Consider the following 20,986-nt stretch of genomic DNA (forward strand, 5'->3'; position numbering starts at 1 on the left):
TTTCCATTTATTAGGATTTTCATTCCTCCCTGTTTTCTCGTTTTCTCTTCCTCTGCTGACTAGCTTTAACATAGCACAAATTCTCCACCTGCAGCTGGTCCAGAGCGCACCTCAGACATATTCTCTGCACCAGCTGAAATGTACTTCGCTCTTCATAGCTTCCATTTCCCACTCAGGAAATACTTTGATGGAGCTGTGGCTGAATGCATAGCCCACATCTCAGGAGCAAGATTAACAGGGGTTCTATTGGACTTAATGGAAATGCGTGGATACACATTCCCACTATATTCAGTGACATAAAGCTACATTGAACCCAGCATATTCCTCTGCCCCTTCTCTTCCCACCTCTTACCAAAGGAATGTGGAGTTGTGGGGCAGAATTGTGAGACATATACCTTTGCTGGGGCAAATCCATAGGAACATAGGAAGCTGCAGTGTCAGACCCATGGGTTCATCTAGGTCAGAAATGCTGACATTCACAGGCAGAGTCTTAGTCAGGAGTCTTTCACATCCCTACCTGAAAGTACCAGGGACTAAACCAGGGAGCTGTTGTGTGCAGGCAACACACATGCTTTACCACAGAGCTAAAGCCCAGCTATGGCCCACTGCTGGTCCACCAGGCCATTCCTTGCAAACCATGTAGGGATGTGTACAGAATCTAGCAGAGGATATGTTATCCTTCCTTGGGTTTGTGAGTTCAGTGGAATACATCTACCTTTGCAGCAAAAATAAGGAAGCTGTTGATCAGCCTTTCAATTTAAGTAATCCAGGATGCTTTACTGCAGACTGGATTTCCTGGCAATTTCCACTTTTCTCCCTTAAAACAATAAACATTCAAAACAGTCCTCTTAGAAGTAAAGATTGATTTACTCACTCGCGTTTCACAGTAGCAGTCTTGAGGCAGGCTTAAAAGGTAGTTACAGACATATATTGTAGTTTAGATTAACATGGAGTCTGGGCTTATATCCCTAGTCACTGATGAGACACTGAAGAGAAGAGATGAGAGAGACTGGATATCAGGAAGCAGAGAGAAAGCAGGCCTGACGTGACCAGCTTATATATACAGCCCTTTTACCTGGCTGGCTGGACACAATGGGAAGGGCTCTCACCGGTGGGATTTCCTGTAGACCCTGTGAGATCCAACTTCCTCTGTGTGTACCTTTCTAGCAAACAATAGTTGTTAGTTTAACTGCACGGGTGGCGCTGTGGGTTAAATCACAGAGCCTAGGACTTGCCGATTAGAAGGTCGGCGGTTCGAACCCCGCAACAAGGTGAGCTCCCATTTCTCAGTCCCAGCTCCTGCCAACCTAGCAGTTTGAAAGCACGTCAAAGTGCAAGTAGATAAATAGGTATCTCTCCGGCGGGAAGGTAAACGGCGTTTCCGTGCGCTGCTCTGGTTTCTCCAGAAGCGGCTTAGTCACGCTGGCCACATGACCCGGAAGCTGTACGCTGGCTCCCTCGGCCAATAAAGCAAGATGAGCGCTGCAACCCCAGAGTTGGCCACGACTGGACCTAATGGTCAGGGGTCCCTTTACCTTTACCTTTAAATATCCCACAAACCACTCCTACCAGCCCCTTGCTTGAAGCCTTTCATGTTATCAGGTGTGGTGTCAGGTGTTGCTCTCCTAGTTCTTATTTCACCTCTATATGAATTTTTTTGGGGGGCGGGTATCCACCTTCACAGCCCTGAAAGGGGCAGTGGGGGGTGGGAAATCAGAGGCCCTGGTGGGCACCAGGAGAATTCACCACGTGTCCCTGACCTCGTCGCCAAACCCCCAGTTCTGTGATTTAGGCACGCCTGCTCATTACTCCCGAGCTGTATCCTCAACAAACAGGAACTTTAAAGGCCGCCTCGATGGCAGCGCCAGTCGACGGAAACAGCTCACGCCTTTCCCGCCGGTAAGCCATCAAGCGACGAGCCATTAAAGGTACAGGCAGACGCGCGTCAACATGCGGGATATGGGCGTAACCAGGATTTATTTTAGGGGGCAGTTATCTTCCACGCAATTGGTCAGTTAATTAAGTATTTTTATTTATTTGCGCCCAAGCTGTGGAATCACAACGCCCTACCTAGTGTTTTGCGATTTCAGCAATCAATCCCTCCGCCAGTCACCAAGAAAGCAGCCAAAATATCTCTTTTGCGTGCGGGACAAAAGGGAGGGAGATGAATTAGGCACACAGATGTTGAGAAATTTATTCGTACTTGAAATCACACACAGTCCTACAACCATGGATATAAACTGATTCCAAGGGGGACACATTGGACTCAAGGGTTCCTGTGAGTTGCATTTTCGGTGTGTGTGTTTGTGTACCTTCCAGCCCCAAACTGCGCAGGGGAGAGGAGGCGTGGCCCTCTCTGAGCGATGGCCCTCGGCTGCTGGCCGCCCTCTCTCCTCGCTCTGCTCCTCCCTGGCTGCTTCTTGTCTCCATCCTTGTTTACTGATGGGTCCGATAGGGGACTCCGGAGAGGTCCCCTCCTTCCCCTAATGGCATTCTCCACCGCGGCACAATGCCCCTCTGCCCCCAGCCCCCAGGATGTTTTGACTGTGCCTCATTCCCCTGTTTGTTGTTCCTCGCTCCGATTAGGGACATCCGATAAGGGGCTGAGTAGTCACAGCGCCAGGTCGCCAAACTCAGACCCACCAGCAGCACTTCTTCCTCCCCCTCCACAATCGCACTCTCCCTGCTGAAGACAGTCCTCGTTGCGAAGACAGGAAATCGTCCCGGGGGGCTTTGATAAGCGTGTGTGTGTGTGTGTTTAGGGGGAAGCGGGCTATGGTGCGCGCACAAAACTGGGTGGAAGGGGCTCTTGATCTTGAGCAGAGAGCTCCACGCGGGGTGCTGAGACCGCCTTCCAAGTTTTCTAGCGCTCTTTCGGTGAATTTGGAGTGGTCGTTCTTCCTGCCGAGGAGAAAACCGGGGGAGAGGCGTTTGGAAAGGCCGTTAGCCTTCTCAACCAGGGATGGGGAGGCTATAGCTCGCCAGACATTACTCGTCTTAAATTCTCATTACCTCTGGCCATCGTTTGGCCACGCTAGTTGTACAGATGGGAGCTGAAGCTCAACCACATCTGGAAGGCCATAGGTTAGCCCAGCTCCCTCCCAAACAGTTTGTGGCTTAAGCGCATTGAAGCAAGAGCCTCCTCAAATCCAGTGAGCTCAAATGTTGATGGGGCGCTGTTGTACTCATAGAATCATAGAATTGTCGAGTTGGAAGGGACCTCGAGGGTCATCTAGCCCAGCCCGCTGCAATGCAGGAATCTCAACTAAAGCCTCCAAGACAGATGGCCACCCAACTTCTACTTTAAAACCCCCAAGGAAGGAGAGAGTCCACCGCTTTCCGAGGAAAGGTCGAACAGCTCTTACTGTCAGAGAGTGGACGTGCTATTTAGGCTGCTGCAACATCAAGTGCACTTCAAAATCACTGATTCTCTCCTAATGGGACACTAAAAGGCAATTGCACTCAGATCCTAGTAAAACGAAACACATTAAGAAGCACCTGTGACAAGGGCGCTCTTTTCCGTGTAAAGAGAACATAGATCCGAAAGGAAGCTGCTCGGCGTTTTGCGCGCATAGAAAATGAAGTTGGCTGAGTGTGCCACAGGCCCTGGGAAAATATACCCGCTGCCCGCTAGAATAGTGGTATCCTCTGTTAGGATGGGATGGTGTCACCTGTCTGCATTTGGTGTGTCTCGGCAAGGAGCCTTTTTCTAACGCACAGCAGATTGTTCTGGCCCTTCCTACACACCTGGACCTGCTATTCCCCGCAGGCGCTCCTTGTACGCAGCAAGTCTAACTGGACGTGCTTTCCGGTTTTCATTCGGATGGGGCTTCCTGGCCTAAGCAGCAAAGTGTAGGTGTGGAAATGGTCTGGGAATGCCAGGAAGCAGGACCTAAGGCTTGGCAAGAGGAAATGGTGTCCCTTGGATTTTCCGACTCTGCGAGTTCAACAGGGAGAAAATCGTCCCAGAGCTCCCAAGGGTGCTTGGGAGTTTCCCTGCTAGGCCTGACTGAACCAGGCGACTCCTCCCCACCCGCTGGCGTTGAAGTTCATCTTCCCATTTCCCAAACACGTCCACTCAGAAGCCCAGTTGGTCTGGATGCGATTTGGGTGGTCATAGGAGCCAACTCCTAGGGGCCGAGGTCCCTTTGCCCCTCCGATGAAATATTTGAGCCCCCCCCCCCAGTTGATGGGCATTGCCATTCAAATGGTGTGCGTGTGCCGCATGATGTGATCGATCATACGGGGCGGTGCTTACCTGGCCTCCCCCAATATTTTATTCAAGTCACCCGCATACTGGACGGGGGCGTGGACGGTGGCGGAGAATCTAAGACCTTTCAGGTGTTGTTGGACTAGGCCAGTGGTTCCCAATTGGTGGGACCCCACGGGGTTTGTGGCACCATTCACACAACAAAACCACCACATTTTCAAAGTAGGGGGTCCGCGGCTTGGCTTTTGAAAAACAGGGGGTCCGTAGCTAATAGGGATCCACTGGACTAGACTGCCTATCCACCTTAGCGATTGGCCGTGCTGACTGGGGGCGGGGCTGATGGGAGTTGGAGTTCGGCAACACCTGGAGGGATCCAGATTGAGCATAGGATGCCTGGCTTCCAGGTGAACGCACGCAGGATGGGGCTGCGCATTCCAAATGACGGTGCTGAGAAGTAAAACCCCATTGAACTCGGCATAAAGCTACTTCGTTCTTAGTGGAGACGTGTGGAGTAGGAGGTTGTAAATAATACTAGGATAATACTAAATAATACTAAGATTGGAATGGTAAGCATACTTACTAACCACGAACGAGACTTACTTCTAAGTAAACGTGGTTATGGCTCTGAGTTTCGAATAAAGGATGAGATCCAACCAGAGTCGGAAAAATTAAGCTTCTATTTTTGTTTTTACTTTATTTCACAGTAGACCACTTCGAAATCCAGATAAATAGGCAAATTACACGTAGAAAAAAAACAAGCTTGAAGTTGCAATCCTCGACACAGTTCCCTGGGAGTAAGTCCCATTGGATTCGATGGCATTTCTATTGTGTGTACTGTATACATGTATGAGCATGCATCGAATTGCCCTGTGAATCTCTCCCAATTTTCAAAGTGCCTGGTTTTGGCTCGGTTGCGCCCGCCGCTCAATGGCACGGACTACTTTTAGATTTAAAAGGAAGTGCTTCGTTTTGACCGTGGCAAGAGAGAATCGCTAGCCCCGCGCGACCCCTATTAAGGGAAGTCATTAAATTCTCGGTTGCAGGAAAGAAAGCAAATACGACCCACAAACTCAAGCCACTCTCTTTAATGACAAGACACTCAGTTGTATCGGACTGTACAGCAAAAAAGGGGGGGATGGGGGAGACCACGTACATCAAACCAAGCGGCTGGACAAAGAACAGACAGTGCATTTAATACTATCAAAATCAATCACTTGTTTTAGTGCATAACAACTAAATGGGGATCTGGAACGAAAACAGCGTCTGACTTCCTTCATTCTGGTGGGGCCTCGGCTACAGTGCGAAAGAGTCTTCACTCCACCCCACCCCCTTGCCCAACACGCGCACGCACACACACATATTCCCACGCAAGGTCTGGAGAAGGAAAGGCCAGACGTGTCCAAGTTAAAAACAGAACAACATAACCCCAGCTACACCGGAACAACCCAGCAAGAAAAATCTTGTTTCAAAACCTGAGCTCGCAGCCAACTTGAGCAACCCCTGAAGATCCTGACATCGAGCTTTTAAATACCGTATAGGAAAAGGATTCTGGACGTGTTGAGAATAAAACGAAACAGACAAGAGCGCGCGAGTGGGAGTATGTCTATTAGTAAACAAGACCCGCCCCCCCTTGAAAACGCCAACTCCCCTTGGAAATTCATGTTCTAGTTGGATCCAAAAAGAGAGCCCAGTGGATTCACGCCCGTCTCTTAAATCCGCTGTACGGTTGCGATCTGCAGAGCAAGCTGCTCCCTGTAGTTTGAACCATAAAAAAGGCTAGCGCAGTGCGCGCAATCCTGGCCTGGAGCAGAAGTTGGCTGGCGGGGCAGTGGGGGGCAGAAAATGTGTCCAGCAGTGTAGACAAGATCTTCCTTGGGCGAATGAGCGAGTGCTGGGAGGCGCCTTGGGAGCTTCTGTGCGCCCACCTCGAAAGAACCCCAAACCTGGGGTGGGGGGATGCGCCCCCTGGCGCCCCCGGGTCCTTGAGCCCAGAGTGATCCCTGCTGACAGACCGCCTCTCTCCAGCAGGAGGTCCAGCCCGGCCGCTTTTAATGCCCGCTTTGGAGTCCGTCCAGGAAAAGTCTTCCCCCCAAGCACTCAGCCCCCGCCGCAAGGAGGGAGGGAGCCTTGGGAGGCCTACCAGGCCCGGATGCCGTGCAACGTGGAGAGGGCGCTGTTCCCTTGCGGGATGGGCGTCTGCACGGGGTTCAAGTCCCCCACGCTGAAGTTCATGAAGTTGCCGCCGGGCGCCGCGGGCTGCACGCCTTGCACGCCCGGGTAGCTGCAGCTGTAGCTGGCGCTGCAGGCGGCGCCGCTGTAGTTGCTGTAGGCCGGGTAGGAGTTGTAGCTGTAGGGGTTGAGGCTGACGTTGTAGGGGGAGCTGTAGGGCGACGAGTCCCCCAGGCAAGGCTTGCCGTCCCGGACCAGGACGGGCACGGCGATCCTCCGCGGAGGAGGGATGCCCACCATCTCCAAGCTCTGGTCCTGCCTCTGCCGTTTGCATTTGTACCGCCGGTTCTGGAACCAGATCTTGACCTGCGTGGAGGTGAGCTTCAGCACGTTGGCCAAGTGGTCTCTCTCCGGGGCAGAGAGGTATTTCTGCTGCTTGAAGCGACGCTCCAGCTCGTAGACTTGCGCCTGCGAGAAAAGCACGCGGGGTTTCCGCCGCTTCCTCTGCCGGGGTCGCTCCGGATCCTCGGCGTCCCGCTTCTCCTGCTCCAGGGATTTCTGGAGGGCGCACAGCTCTGCGGAGAATCAAGGAGAAAGAAGCCCAGAGGGGCAGTCAGAGCCTGGCGCTTGCTTGTCATATATTGGACATTTCCAAGTCACTAGTCCTCTGGATTTGGTTGAGATTCCCGCATAGCAGGGAGTGAAACTAGATGACCCTCGGGGTCCTTTCTCAAGTTTACAATTCTATGATTCTATTATTTTGGTTGGACTGAGGATTTCAACCGGAACCTCCGATCCCTTTATATTGATCGCTTACATTAAGTCTCATTCATTTGATTGCCTGTATAAGTCCTTCCTTTGCATTCTCCAAAGAGCTCAGCCTCCACATTGATCTTCCACCCATTTTGACCTCCCAAGCAAAAACCCCGTGAAGCACAGCTGTCAACTTTTCCCTTTTCTTGCGAGGAATCCTATCGGAATAAGGGAATTTCCCTTTAAAAAAGGGAAACGTTGACAGCTATGCCGTGAAGCAGGCGAGACTGACACAAGTGAGCAGGACCGAGTGGAGATCTCAGTGGAGCCCTCTTCTAACTTAGCCCTGCGCTCTAACCATTTTACGACGGTGCCTCTGGGGTGGGAAAAAGTATTGGCTACCAGCCTCCTGCACAGAGAATCGGCCCTCTGAGTTGGATTGTGATCTGTGTTTGGGAGGTCAGGCTAAATACTGCGCTCCATAGAAATCAACAGGATTTGCTTTCAATTCCATTTCTAAAATGGATCCCACCCTCCAAAGCTAAGGTCTCAAAACACTTTTCACTGACGCTACTGCCCACCTGAATCCCGTCCCCGCCCCCAAGCTTTCGAAGCAAATGACTGAATCCTCTGGATGCTTACTCATTAGTAAGTTCAGCAGCGCTCTGTGCAATTTATTCCACCACCCAAAAAAATATTCAGAGCATTGCGCCCTAAAACTGCAGTCCTATATACACTAGGGAGTAAATCCCATTGAACCAACCCTTCTCCCCAAAGGCTCTGGCTGTTAAAATAACGTTCTGTGTCTACATTCTGTAGCCCGATAAACACATCCATTTACACCACAATATCGATTGCCATGTTCAGAGGTGCTAAAGTCCCAGTTCTCTTTCTCTACAGATAGCTGCAGTATATAATTCTAAAACGAAATGCGGCCAGTTAAAATTAATGCAACAGATCAAGCCTACATTTGGGGGCTCAAATCCAGATAAAATTAAACCCTGGGATACAAAAGTGCTGAACATTGGCTGAATTGTATCCGCTGAAAAGTTCACTCTTTTAGGTCAGCGGGAGTAGAAGTCGATCCTAAACAGATTTCACAAGTCACCCCACTCGTGTTTATTCAGAAGTCAACTCATCTTACTTGGAAATACTGCTGAACTCCAATGATTTGCTTCTGCAGAAATGGAGCAAAGCCTCTGTTTTCGTTTGCCTTTTTTCCAAGCAGAGCTATATTCTTAGGTGTGCTTTGTTTCCTCCAAAGAAATTTAGACTTGAAGGCCTTAATCTGCGGACTAGGTGGTTGCTCCTGTTGTTTTTACATTTTTTAATTATTCAAATACAGCACTGCCCTTCATCTTAGTTCAATCTTAGTTCATCTTCATCTTAGTTCAATTTTAATATTCAGGGCACAAACTCAGCTCAAAGCGATGAAAATTATATCGGAATTATTTCTTTTTGGAAATTTAAAGACTGGATGTAGGCATATGACTTAGGCACTCCCAAAAATTGTCCCACTGAAATCAGCGGGATCCCAGGATCGTGGAACTGCAGATAATGGGCAAAATCTGGCCACGTTTCAGTACGTTGAATTTTTACTTTTATTCATTTTTTGCACACTTTATTTGGGACAACCTCTTTTTGAAATCAGTAGGGCGCTTCCAAGTAAACGTGCGGAAGACCTGGCAACAGGACTGCCAATTTTAAATGAACACGTTAAAAACTTAAATTTAATTATTTGTCCATAGGTTTTTTGGGTTTTTTACTCATTACAAATCTATAGGACTTAAAGGATGAATCCTAAACTATCTTTATTGAAAACAGCTTTATTGAAATCAACAGGGCTGGCTTCTGAGGACGTATATATATTATCAGATTTCGGAAATCCTAATTGTGGCTGAATCACGCCCAGCTGGGTAGACCTCAAGACCTCATTGCGTACACAATGTACCTTTGAAGTACATTCATTGCCTCAAAGAATTCTGGGCACTGTCGTTTGCCCCTCACGGAATACAATTCACAGCAGCCCTTAAACTCCATTGCCCAGAATTCTTTGAGGGAACAACGTGCTTCGAATGTGATTAAAGGTATGGTCCGTACGCAGCCACACTGTCGCTATTTGCGGGTGGGAATCAGCCGCAGACAGGTAAACTCAGGTTAAGCAACTGAAGTAAATTAGGAACTGCTGCGCAACAAATCGCTCCCCGAAAATAAAAGCATAATCGGAGTTTTTGCGGTAAGGAAATTGCCAGAAAATGTACTGGGAAGTGTGGGATAACAATTGTTCACACGAGGTTGCATAGCAGCCCCTCAAACAAATCATAATAGGTTATCAAAAAGTAAAAGAAGCCATAACCTCCCCCGCAAACTTTGTGCAGGACGAATGCTCAATAAATATGTCATCTAGAAGCGACCTCAGGTAGCGTCACATTTGCCTCCCGAGTGAAGAAACCACAGACACTGATGAGTCCCATTCAAGCTCTTTTCTCGAACAATTAATGTGGATTTTATCTGCACTTCAGTACTACACACACATTTACCTACACACAGAGAGACAGATAGATAGAGAGAAAGACAATCTATCTATCATCTATATCTATCTATCTATCTATCTATCTATCTATCTATCTATCTATCTATCTATCTATCTATCTATCTACTATATCTATCTATCTATCTCTCTCTCTCTCTCTCTCTCTCTCTCTCTCTCTATCTATCTCTCTATCTATCTACAATTTATACAAGCCATTTCCAAGTCAGTGCTATTTATTTCTACGCCATTTACTTAGGACTAATGTTAACTAGTTTAGGAACCCAAAATCCGAGCCGGAGATTCCCAGGAAATGAGCTGCTCAAAGTATGAACACATCAAAGCTCAATCGGTCGGATGTTCTATCTGGGAAGATTCCTAAGGAAATGGAAATGAACTCGTGATTCCAAAAAAAGCAGGGACATCCTCCACTAGAGAGTTGATTAAAGTGCGATTCACACAGGGAGCTGATCCTTTCCGTCAATTTCCACACAATGAATTGGAAATCTTACAGAGCAATCCAATGCATGCTTACTTAGAACCGGTGAGCCTCAAGAGGTCCAGCGGAACTTGAGGCCAATTAAGTGTGCATAGGATGGCAACCTCATGGGGGGGGGGGATTAAAAAGTCGTGACTTCCAAAGGCAACTTTTGAAACGTTAATACTCCGAAGGCTTACTAAGAAATTATTGCTGCAATTAATGTAAACATGACTTCCTAAAGGACCAGAGAAAAAGTGCATTCGATGGAACTTAACTCTTGTGCGTGTTAATCAAACTCCTGAGCAGAAGTGAAATTACTACTAGTAGTACTATTACTTCTGTTGGAAAATAAATCCAATCGAGATGGTTGGAGTCTATTCCTTCTGGGAAGGGTCGTAATGTTGAATTGTGCTCCTCGATTTATCAAGGAATATTTTAAGAATCTCAGATTGTCTTACCAACGCCAGACACTTTTGGAGGAAGTTTCTCCCCCCCCCCCCGATGATCTTTATTGAAATTTTTAGTTACATACTGTACATACACATACATTATATTCCTCCAAGGAGGAAGTTTCCTTAGAGTGAGTTTGCGGATTGCGCCTTTTGAGGAGTTCTGAGGCCTCTCAGCCTACATCAAAGGGACAGCTGAGCAACGGGTGTGCTGCTGCTAATAATAATTTCGAACTATATAAATTTAAATGTAAATACTAAATTTAAATACGAGCATGTTTAATACGGATTGTAGTTTTTATACATCTTATACATATTTTAAATTTTACAAAATGATTGTTGACAACAGCAATAATGTAATGGATAGTAATCCTATTCTCAATGCTACCTCTCCGCTCATTTGTTACCGAAATTCGGCGCGCGAGAAAAGAGAGTTCGGACTCTTAGCTGGAGTCCAGCTGCAGAACATCGACTGCAACTTTCTGCACATCTGCCTTGGTGTAAGTACCTCTGAAGTTACTTGAGTAGATGTGGATGTGACCGGGCTACGAGCTAAGAACCAGGAAGTGCCCAGGCTCATCCCTGCCATGACCCTAGGCAAAATATTTTCTTTCTTTCCTTATCTGCAGTGGACTAAAGGCTTGTGATCCTCACAAGAAGATAATGGTTGTCATACGCCTTGGACAATCAAAAGCGCTCTGTAAAAAGCTTATCCTCATCCTCGTAAATAATAAGAAAAAATGGTTCATCAAGAGGAAGACATCTGCAGGAAAATGTACAGCAAATGTCCCTCTTAGACTAAGAGGAGTCAAGGGAGGGTCCGACTCCAGCACAACACCCCGTCTGCCCGCAAAGGGATGCCAACTAGCAGTCAGCACAGCCGACTCTACCTGAATCCCTCTCCTTTAGGAGGCGCGAGGATGGAGAACCATCCCGCTCCTCCAGCAAATGACAAAGAGGGTTGGTTCGTAAATAAGACGACGCACTGCTACTGCCGTTTCCAGCCGACAAGCTGCAAGCCTGTCGACATGAAGGCGACAATCCAGCTGGTTTCCTTCAGAAAAGACTCCGGGCGGCTGTGCATACGTGGAGCGGGACTGGCCGCGCACTCCCTGGGCCCTCGGAGACTTCCTTCCTTCCTCTGAGCCGTCGGTGGTTTTGCTTAACTCGAGTCGGCGGGAGATCCAGGAACCAAGCAGCCGCTTCCAGCTCCAGCTGCCTCGGAGCCCCCTAGCCCGGCCAGAGGTCTCCCCCCCTCGCCCCCAAATATTGCCCCCTTCCCAGCCTGCCCTGCTCAAGAGAGAGAGATGGCGCTTCGGCCGCCGCGGAAGGGACCCTCTCCGTGTCCCCGACGGGCCCTTGCTTTTACCTTTCTTGTTGTCCCCTTTGGGCGCCTTGGTCGACTCCATTTCTACGTAGTTTTTGGCCGCGTAAAAGGGGCTGGGGAAAGCGGCGCCGTTGCTTTTGGCGAGGCCGACGGGGCTGTCCGCGATCGGGCCTTCGTCGGCTGGATACGCCTCCTGCTTGAAGGTGGCCAGCATGCACGACGAGGGCGAGCCCAGAGCCGAGAGCTCCATGGGCGCCAAGCCGCTGGGATGTTGCTCCAGGCTCAGGATATCCTTGACGGAGAAAGGCGTCGTGGTCACCGGGCTCGGGAACATCGCGGGCGCCGGCGTCTGTGCCCGAGCGCAGCGTCCTGCGAGGGCAGAGCAGGTGCCCCCGGCGTGCGCTGAGCCTGGTCTCCAAGGCGCGCACAGCAGGGCCGGCGCGGCCAGCCGCAGCTTGGACACTCGGGAGGCAGGGACGGAGGCGGAGCGAGGCGCAGGGAGCCCTCTCCCATTGGCCGGCGCCGGGCCGCGTCCCGGGCCCACCTAATATAGTCACGGAGCGCCGAGCAGCGCCGCGGAAGGGACGCCGAGGCCCGGCCAGTGGCGCGCGCAAAAGCGCTCCGGGATGCCATCGATCATTGGCGTCAGGTTGAATAAACAAGCCGCAAGGAGAGCGCCGTCGGGCGCGCAGGGTGACCTGAATGGCGTGTCAAGAGGAGGGCTGCGAGAGGAAGTGGGGGCGGCGGGGGGAGCGCCCTTCTTGGAAAGGTTTCCCTAAGGAAAAAACACCCTTTTTTAAAAAAAAAAACCTGGAATCAGCCCGACTGTGGGAAACTGGGAGGAGGGAGGGGTCAGCAACAACAGGCACGTTTTTTAGTTTCCACTCCAAAGAAACCCAACCAAACAAAACAAAAACCGTCGTTTTAATTGTTCCACGAAGTTAGGCCACTTCCTCTGGCTACGGCAAGGGGCGCCCTCCCCAAGATCAGCTCGCAGCAAGATCCAACCCACCAGCCAGGATCAAACGCGGCGCACCACCAGGCCTGTGGATCCAGCGGGGAAAGCCTCGCGCTTGCAGTGCAATTAGCCTCCTCTTTTACAGCACCATGAACTTAGCGGTGGCTTCGATCTACAGCAGTGGCCTTTACAGAACACACGAAAGACGGTTTACAGCGCTAAGCTCCCTAACCACTCAGGGTGCCGGAATGGCGGGTTGACCCGAGGCCCGGCAAGCTCTGGGTCTCCTCCACTGTCCTTGCTCCCTGCTTCTGGCGTCTGCCAGGCAATGGCTTCTGTGACAAGGGCAAGGGTCGTATGGCCCTCCAGATGCAGCCGGGCTACTACACATCCCCTCATCAGTTCTGCCCGTGGGTCCCGCTGACTGGCTGGGGTGGGTGGGAGTTGGAGTCCGCCTCCCCCCCCACCTTTTCCTAAGCGCTATTATTGACAATAACGACAAATGGAGAGCTGGGGGCGGGTGTTGGGAAGCAGAAGGCAAGGCTGCCGCGGAAGGGCCACCAAGAGCAGGGGAGACCCCAGCCCGGCCTCTCTCAGAAGCCAGGCCCGGAGCCAAAGCTCTTCCGAGGCGACGCGTGACCCCCCTGGTTCCCTCCAGGCTTCCAGGCTCTTTCTAGCCCGAGCCTTGGCTCTTCTAGTGGTGGGCGGTGAAATGCGGGTGACCGCAGCAGGCCCTTAAGAAGCACTTACATTGATGCATTGCTTAACAAATCCGAAGTGGCAAATAATCACTCTGGGGGATGACCCAGCTTGCAGAAGGGAGCAATAATGTGGGCTGCTCCAGAGAAAGGGAAAGAAAGGAAGGAAGGGGGGAAAAGGAAGACGGGGAAAGTCTGGAGCCAGTTCATTGGGAAACTCTTTCGAAGCGAAGAACTATAGGCAGGCACATCATCCCCACGGCGAGCTTTTCTTTCGGAAAAGACCGATAAGAGCCTCACCACGGAGAAATCCGGACCCGAGAGCGGAAGAGAGGCGGCGGCTGGTGAGTTGCCCTGGGCCCTTCCACTGCTTACGGGCGGTTTTGGTAGATCTGTCCGGTTGGGATCTGGAGAACTTAAGCCAAGGAGGCTGAGAAATAAGGGACGGACCAGAGTGCTAAAAGACAGAAAAGCAATAGCGGGGATTTCAGGAGAGTGTGGAAGTCTTGGCAAGAGTGTGAAAGGCTTCCTCTGGGTTATACTGTATTAAATCTTCCCCTCGAACCTACTGTTATCTTGAGAGGATTTAGTGTGGCTACTAAAAAATAAATAAAATATAATAATCACAACCAAAGAAGTATAAGCGCTCCTCCTGAGAAATAGTCACGTGACGTGTACGCATTCCCTCCCATGACAACCCCCCCGCCTAACCCCTCCCCCTCTTTTCTTTAATTGTGGTGCCTCTGTGGATCCTATTTAAGACACACCAATTAGGGAGCAAGTCCCTTGAACTAAATTACCAGTTAAACTATCTCCGTGTTAGGTAGGATCCAGCTAGCGGGGTGTGTGTCTTCTAACAACAACTGCCACCTGCCATTAGGGCTCCGGGCGTCTCTGCAGAGACAGATGTTGCATCTTGAGGAGCGTGTCTGCAGCGCCCGCACTGGCGCGTGGAAGCGCATCTGCGTCTTGCTGTGCCGGATATTTCTTCCTTCCGTGCCCACGGTCCGATGCTTTTTCCCCCGCTTCGATTTTGGTGCCCACAATCTAGTATCTCGTGTGGGTGTGGGTGTGCGCGCGCGCGCGCAGCAAAAAATCAGCGGAATGATTTCGAAATAAGGGGATTGTTGCGGTTTTCCATAGAGACTGCAAATCTATCCTATGAAAAAAAAAATTCCTAGTAAGGCTGTACAGTGGTACCTCGGGTTAAGTACTTAATTCGTTCCGGAGGTCCGTTCTTAACCTGAAACTGTACTTAACCTGAAGCACCACTTTAGCTAATGGGGCCTCCCGCTGCCGCTGCGCCGCCAGAGCACAATTTCTGTTCTCATCCTGAAGCAAAGTTCTTAACCTGAGGTACTATTTCTGGGTTAGCGGAGTCCGTAACCTGAAGCGTATGTAACCCGAGGTACCACTGTATTCCTATGCACCTCCTTGGGAGCAAGCCCTGTGGGGTTTAGTGGGGTTTGCTTCGGAATGGGTTTAGGGTTGCATCCTTATTAGGAAGTGGATCTGATAAAGCGCACCCTACTTCCAAGTCAAGGAAGGGCCGTAGGTCGGTTGTGGGGCACCTGCCTTGCAAGCAGGCGGCAACAAATTCAATTCCCGGCATCTCCAGGTAGGGCTAGGAAAAAAAGACTCCTGTATGAAACGGCGAGGAACTGCTGCCCGCTAATGTGCGCAATACTGAGCTGGATAATAGACTAAGGGTCTGAGTTAGGCGGCTTCCTGTGCCAACACTGTTTAGGGGGGTACCTTTCGGTTTGCTGGACAGAGCATGTTATCCGGATACAAAAGGCTATAAAGGGAATATGATGGTCTCCGTGAGAGAAGGAATTACCCCCCATCAAAGCTCGGGATGCAAGTGTAGGCACTGTCGAGTAGCTTCCTACTTCCTTTCTTACTGGACGTGTGTGTCCAGACATACAGAATCGTGCGCACGCTCCCTTTTCGTCCGGCTGCTACTGAAGGGATTTCGACAACAGCCCGATTCATGATAAGGCAAAACAGTCTTGCAAAAAAAGAGGTCTCTACCTCCCCAGGCAGCCTGCTCCAAAAGGGTCATAGTGTTTGGAGAGAGAGAAAACGAGGCAGTATAATACAAAGGAAAGTTCTCCCCAATTATAACAGACCAGCATTATGTGACAGCATTGCCCTATCCCTAGATAGGGATTGAGCGTGGCGCTGGGAACAAGGCCCGTCGTTTGCCACGTCACCCCCATCCTGTTGCCCCATAAAAGTCCATGTAGTTGCCAAACAGGTTAAGAAGCATCCCGTAGTGTTATTCGCCGCCCTGAGCTCCTTGGCGAGGAAAGGAGGGCTATATCTACGTTGGATACCTAACGGTTCACGAAAGCCTCCTTCCTTGAAAACGCCGCTCCTTGGTCCCAGTCCTGTCTCGCCGAGCCCATCCCGCTGTACCCGCCCTTCTTCTCTCCTCGATCGTATTTCTAAGTGGGCTACCACTTGGCTTCGGTGGGACCCGGCCACTCCGGCCCACATGCGACGCAGTTTTACGCCTCTCCAAGCCATGCCTTGATCTGGGCCTAGCTGGGACAATAGGAGGTTTTCAGTTGCCCTCTGCGGTTTCTGGAAGCAGTAGGTTTAGTTTCTAGTCCTCATGATGACTGAATTCAGCATGATTAGAGAGGGCATTTGTTGTATTGTTTTCAAAAAACAAAACAAAACAGCGCGCACAAAGCGTACTTGGGGACAAGTAGAAGAACAGCTAAATTTAATGGAGGAGCTTAAAGATCAACAATAATAATAATGGTTGTTTCTCGTGTCCTGATAGCACAGCGTGCTTTTCTGGAGGGGTGCCTGCTATTTTACATCCACGACCTCCTTGTACGACGAAATCGATCTTTCTTTCGGGAGCTTTACGGAGCTCATTCCCACCCATGGGCATACCCATGATTTATTGGGGGTTATCTGCGACGCAATTTGTCTGCTAGTTAAGTATTTTTTTTATTTATTTACTTGATGGGGGAGGCAGCTGCACCCTCGTGGCAACGCTCATGTTCCCACCTTCTGGTATGTTTTTTTTCTTGTTCCATTTCTAAAGAGGCCGATTCCCTCCGGCTTATCTGCCCGAGGGGCGCTTGCCTTGGGCAGGCAGCGCCGAACCTGGCAGCGCGCGGAGCTTCAGGCGCTCTTAAACCGGACTACTCGCACTTATCTGCGACTAATTGCCACGTCTAGGGCTCTGGCTTAGGACGCGCCCCTGCCCGCCTCCACCGCGATCTCTGGTCCTCGGCCCTCCCTCCGCGCCCTGCTTAATGGTCGACCATTTGCAAGCCCTTCCTGGAGCGGAAAGCAGGGCTAGCCCCCCGCCCGCGGTGGAAGAAGGTTGCCCAAATCTCTCTCCTCTCTCGGCTTCTCCCAGAGTGTGGAATTCTCTTTATCTCGCAAGAAAATGGAAGCAGCAACATCCGAGTCAATTAAAATTCTTGCCCTGGGAGGGTTTTTGGGGGCTGGCGTATCGGATCCGAAGTCGCGATGACAGTTTGAGAGATTAGGGTGTATAGAGAGGCCCAAAATGTCTATTTAAATGTTGGAGGGATGGGGGGGGGGCTGCGGCAAAGCCACCAACACCCCCCCCCCGTTGCAGCTCTTCTCTTTCGTGTTCACTCTGTCCAGCAAAACTAAAGGGCGGGGGGAAAGGATTAAAATGTCTCACTTCACTTCGTTCTCGTGCGTTTGGTACAAATTAACAGCGCAGTCCATGGCGAAGGAAGCCAAGCTGAGTTCAATGGGAGTTACGCCTAGGAAGTTAGGACAGAATATCCCAGCGTGAAAGTATTCTCTGGAGGGGATCGACCTTGCATTAACAAATTTATCTCTATCAAAACATTTCAGGCTATGTTCATGTATCTTGACTGGGACAAAGCATAGGAAGAATAGATAAAACCAGGTTGTATTTTGAGTTGGGATGGCAGTGTTCAATCCATTCGTTAAGCTAATGGATTTTAAAACTTTTAACCGAATTAACATTTAAAGAATAGCATCTATTTATTAAAATTCAGGCACTGATAAAAACTGCAGATAGCAGGCACAGTCTTGAAAAGGGTATTCCCCGCTCTCTCCCATAAGAAGAGCTGGATCAGGCCAAAGGCCCATCTAGTTCAGCATCTTGTTCTCTCAGTGGCTAACTAGATGCTTATTATGGGAAGGAAGAAGCCGACACCAAAAGCACTAAGTACAACACTACTCTCTCCCCCCTTGTGCTTGCTAGCAACTGGTAGTCAGAATCATAGGCCGCCTCCATTGCTGGAGTTAGTACACAAGCATCGTGGCTAGTAGAAATCTGATAAGCTTTTTCTTAATGGATTTGTCTAATCCTAGTTCAAACAGGTTTGAAAGTGATTTACATAATTAGTGTAAACCACAGATCAATGAAATCAATGACATTTAATTAAGCTCACCTTTGTCCACACTCACAAACACCAGGGGTTTCCACTAATGTGTTTAAGAATGAAGGTACTAGCTGAGGGAAATGGACCTAAAAAGGGAGAGATTGGACCCTCTCCTACTGGAGCTTGTTTCAAGCTGCAGCTATTCAAGCTCCACAGATGTTCTCTCTCAGTTAATGATATTCAGAGAAAAATCAGAGGCAAATGGCATAGGCACTGGCCTGTGTGTTTTGCATACTGGGCCCCAGATCTCCTGCCCCTGCCCCAAATTTAATCTCTCTCCCTTTCTCTCTCTCTCTGTATCTCTCTCTCTAACACACACACACACACACACACACACACACACACACACACACACACACACTGGTCTCCTACATTTTTGGACCAGAGGCACATTTGGAAATCTAATAAACTTTTGTGGGTACCACAAAATATCTATTTACAGAAGGGCACTGCTCAGCACCCCTCTCCCTAAAACAGGCAAAAACACCTACACCCCAATGATTAAAATGCAGACAGAAAAAGCAGAAACAAGCAGCCCCTCAACAAACATCAAAAAAGTGTTTTTTAAAAAAGATATTGGAAGTTTAAGGGAGCTTGGTGTGCACCAAGGGTGTGCCTGAGGGTGTGATGGTGCTCATAATGGGGACCCTAGACCTATAGGGGAGCTAACTGCCCCACAAGGTGCACTTCTGGTGAGACTCCTGTCACCTACCAGTTTCATTTGCTCAGAGGCAAATGTGTGTCATGGACAGCAGCCCCAAGCATTGCCCCTGGTCAAACACTTCTTTTGTGGTTATGATAGACAGCCATTTGATGTATCATGCCATTTACCCCACTCTTCCTAATGTAATCCTCTCATTTCAATCCTCTGTATTATATGGATTTTAAGGATATTTCCCATGACATATCTGGCATTTCTTGTGGGACATGTAAACCGAGAGAAAAGGCTCTTTTGCTGCTGCTGCTGAAAATCTCTTCTTGGTCTTTTTATGTAACTCAAAAAGCAAGGACTCTTAAGATGGTATACTTGATACAACCCTTGCTGATTCTGTTCTGTTGGCTTTACTTGTGATTGTGCTCAGGTAAGTTCAGGATCTGTTAGTTCAATAGAGCCCAGAGGCTGGCAAAAGGTTTTTGCCTCTGCCTAAGGAGGAGACTCCACTATGATACCATGTGTGATATTATTATTGTTAATAACAACTTACCGTATTTTTTGCACCATAACACTCACTTTTTTCCTCCTAGAAAGTAAGGGGAAATGTCTGTGCGTGTTATGGAGGGAATGCCTACGGGTGGCATGCCTACGGATTTTCCTCCTCTAAAAACTATGTGCGTGTTATGGTCGGGTGCGTGTTATAGAGCGAAAAATACGTTATTTGGCATTCTAACCAGCAGAAAAGGTAATCTGCTTTGTTCTTACAACACTTATGTGAGGTAAGTGAGCACAATCTATTCATAATAATGGGGCACCTCCCTGAATAAGGGTATTTCAAGCCCGTGATCACCATGTCATGGACTTGGGGTGCTCCATCTTAGATCCGAGACTGTGACCAAATACAGACTGCATCAAGTCAGTTTTTCAGAACTCATTATTTTGTGACATTTTGGTAAGTGCTAACGAAGGTATTTTGCCTGGCCCTAATAAAAGCATTGCATGACTATGGATTTGGAGGTTTTTCTTTAGCTTTGTTTGCTAGTCAAAGTAGTAGCTGAAAAACAGGCAACTTTTCATTTCTGGAGAAGATCCTACATCCTATTCTTTCTCATTGCTAAGGAACAGCTTGAGCTAACTGGCAGGACATTCATATGCATGCCTACTCAAAACACAAGTCCCACTGAGTTCTATAGTAAATGTGTGTAGGATTGCTGCCTAAATTAAGGGATCGCTACTACCAATAAGAACTCCCAAACACAAAATATTTAGCGTGGAAAATAAAAGCAACCTGGGCAGCTACCGTGCAATGGGGAGATTCCGTGTTGCTGCTCATATAACAGGATCTCCCAACAGAGAGATCTACTGTATTTGCATCCCAATCTTACGGGTGTCAGTTGCTCTCCAGTAAAGGCCAGTTTCCAACGGCACTTGATCCCAACCATGCGTCCATGAGATTAGAGCCTCAGTCAGTGCCTAGGGATTCCTAACAGATCACTGGACTGCGATCAACCAGCTATTACAGCGTGTTTAATGTGAGCAGAGGACAAGAGGGCAATGAGCTAACAGCCTCAGGAGCAGTCTTGACCGTCAAAGCAAAACAGATCAAACATAACATTAGCACGACAGATATAGAGTCGAGGCCGGGGCACCCCAAATGCTTTGCGGGGCGAGGGGGCGCCCAAGCCCAGCCCTGTTCCGCGGGGAGTCCCCCGGAGCCGCGCGCCCATAAAGCGTTATTAATAGGCCGCGGGCGGCGGCTCCGGGAATCCCCGCTGGGTCTGCGGCCGAGGCGCCCGTGATTAATGGGCCGCGGAGGCGAGGCTGCTCCCTCCCTCGCCCGCCTCTCGCTTAATGCAGCCGGGAGCCAGAGAGGCGTTATCCGGCGCTTTATCTCCCGGCGGGGTCTCTCTGCTAATACTCCAAATGGGCGCTCTCGCCTCGCCCTGTTTACAGCCCCCTTCGGCGGACGCCCCCCTGATGAATGGACATTAGCACTTTTTCGCACTACTGTATCAACAAAAAGAGCTGCAGGGCCGCAATAATGGCGGGAAAAGCAAACACTCGTCCGGCCAGATTGGGCGCGTCTGCTCTGTGTCCGCCTGATGGATGAGCCGGGCCTGACAGGCCGAGGCTCGGGAGGCTGCGGGGCCCGGCAGCCTCCTGGCAGCGCAGCCCAAACACGCAGCCGAGGGAGGAAGACGCTAGGGCCCCCCTAGAGCCCCCCCTCCGAAACCCGGGAGAGAGGGGCCCGCAGGGGTCGCTGGGGAAATGGGCAGCCGCTAGGCCTCAGGAGCCACGGGGCGACCCTGCGTTTATCGGAGGGGGCCGCATGCGGGGGTGT

General features: G+C 49.8%; 1 protein-coding gene and 1 long non-coding RNA gene across 2 annotated transcripts in view; one reads left to right on the plus strand and one right to left on the minus strand.

Moving 5' to 3' along the window:
* Positions 1–5,280: 5,280 nt before the first annotated feature.
* NKX2-5 (NK2 homeobox 5) lies at positions 5,281–12,332 on the minus strand. Its single transcript, XM_081852179.1, has 2 exons — positions 11,962–12,332; positions 5,281–6,954 (listed from the first exon to the last, which is right to left on the minus strand). The coding sequence occupies exons 1-2, from the start codon at positions 12,251–12,253 to the stop codon at positions 6,347–6,349; spliced, it is 900 nt and encodes a 299-aa protein (XP_081708305.1). The 5' UTR covers positions 12,254–12,332; the 3' UTR covers positions 5,281–6,346.
* Positions 12,333–13,515: 1,183 nt separating this feature from the next.
* LOC309336458 overlaps positions 13,516–20,986 on the plus strand; it is a 68,323-nt gene continuing 60,852 nt past the window's right edge. Inside the window, exon 1 of the long non-coding RNA XR_014154020.1 lies at positions 13,516–13,919. This is a non-coding gene — a long non-coding RNA (uncharacterized lncRNA). The remainder of the gene's footprint in view (positions 13,920–20,986) is intronic.

The sequence above is a fragment of the Podarcis erhardii genome (assembly GCF_964252035.2).
Source record: "Podarcis erhardii genome assembly, chromosome: 2".
In the NCBI taxonomy this organism is placed as follows: Eukaryota; Metazoa; Chordata; class Lepidosauria; order Squamata; family Lacertidae; genus Podarcis; species Podarcis erhardii.

Bases quoted from the DNA above. Each gene is read 5' to 3' on its own strand.
- NKX2-5 (XM_081852179.1), bottom strand. From the start codon at position 12,253: ATGTTCCCGAGCCCGGTGACCACGACGCCTTTCTCCGTCAAGGATATC. The intron at 6,955-11,961 runs GTAAAAGCAAGG...GATTCTCCGCAG, and splicing joins CAAAGGGGACAACAAGAAAG to AGCTGTGCGCCCTCCAGAAA.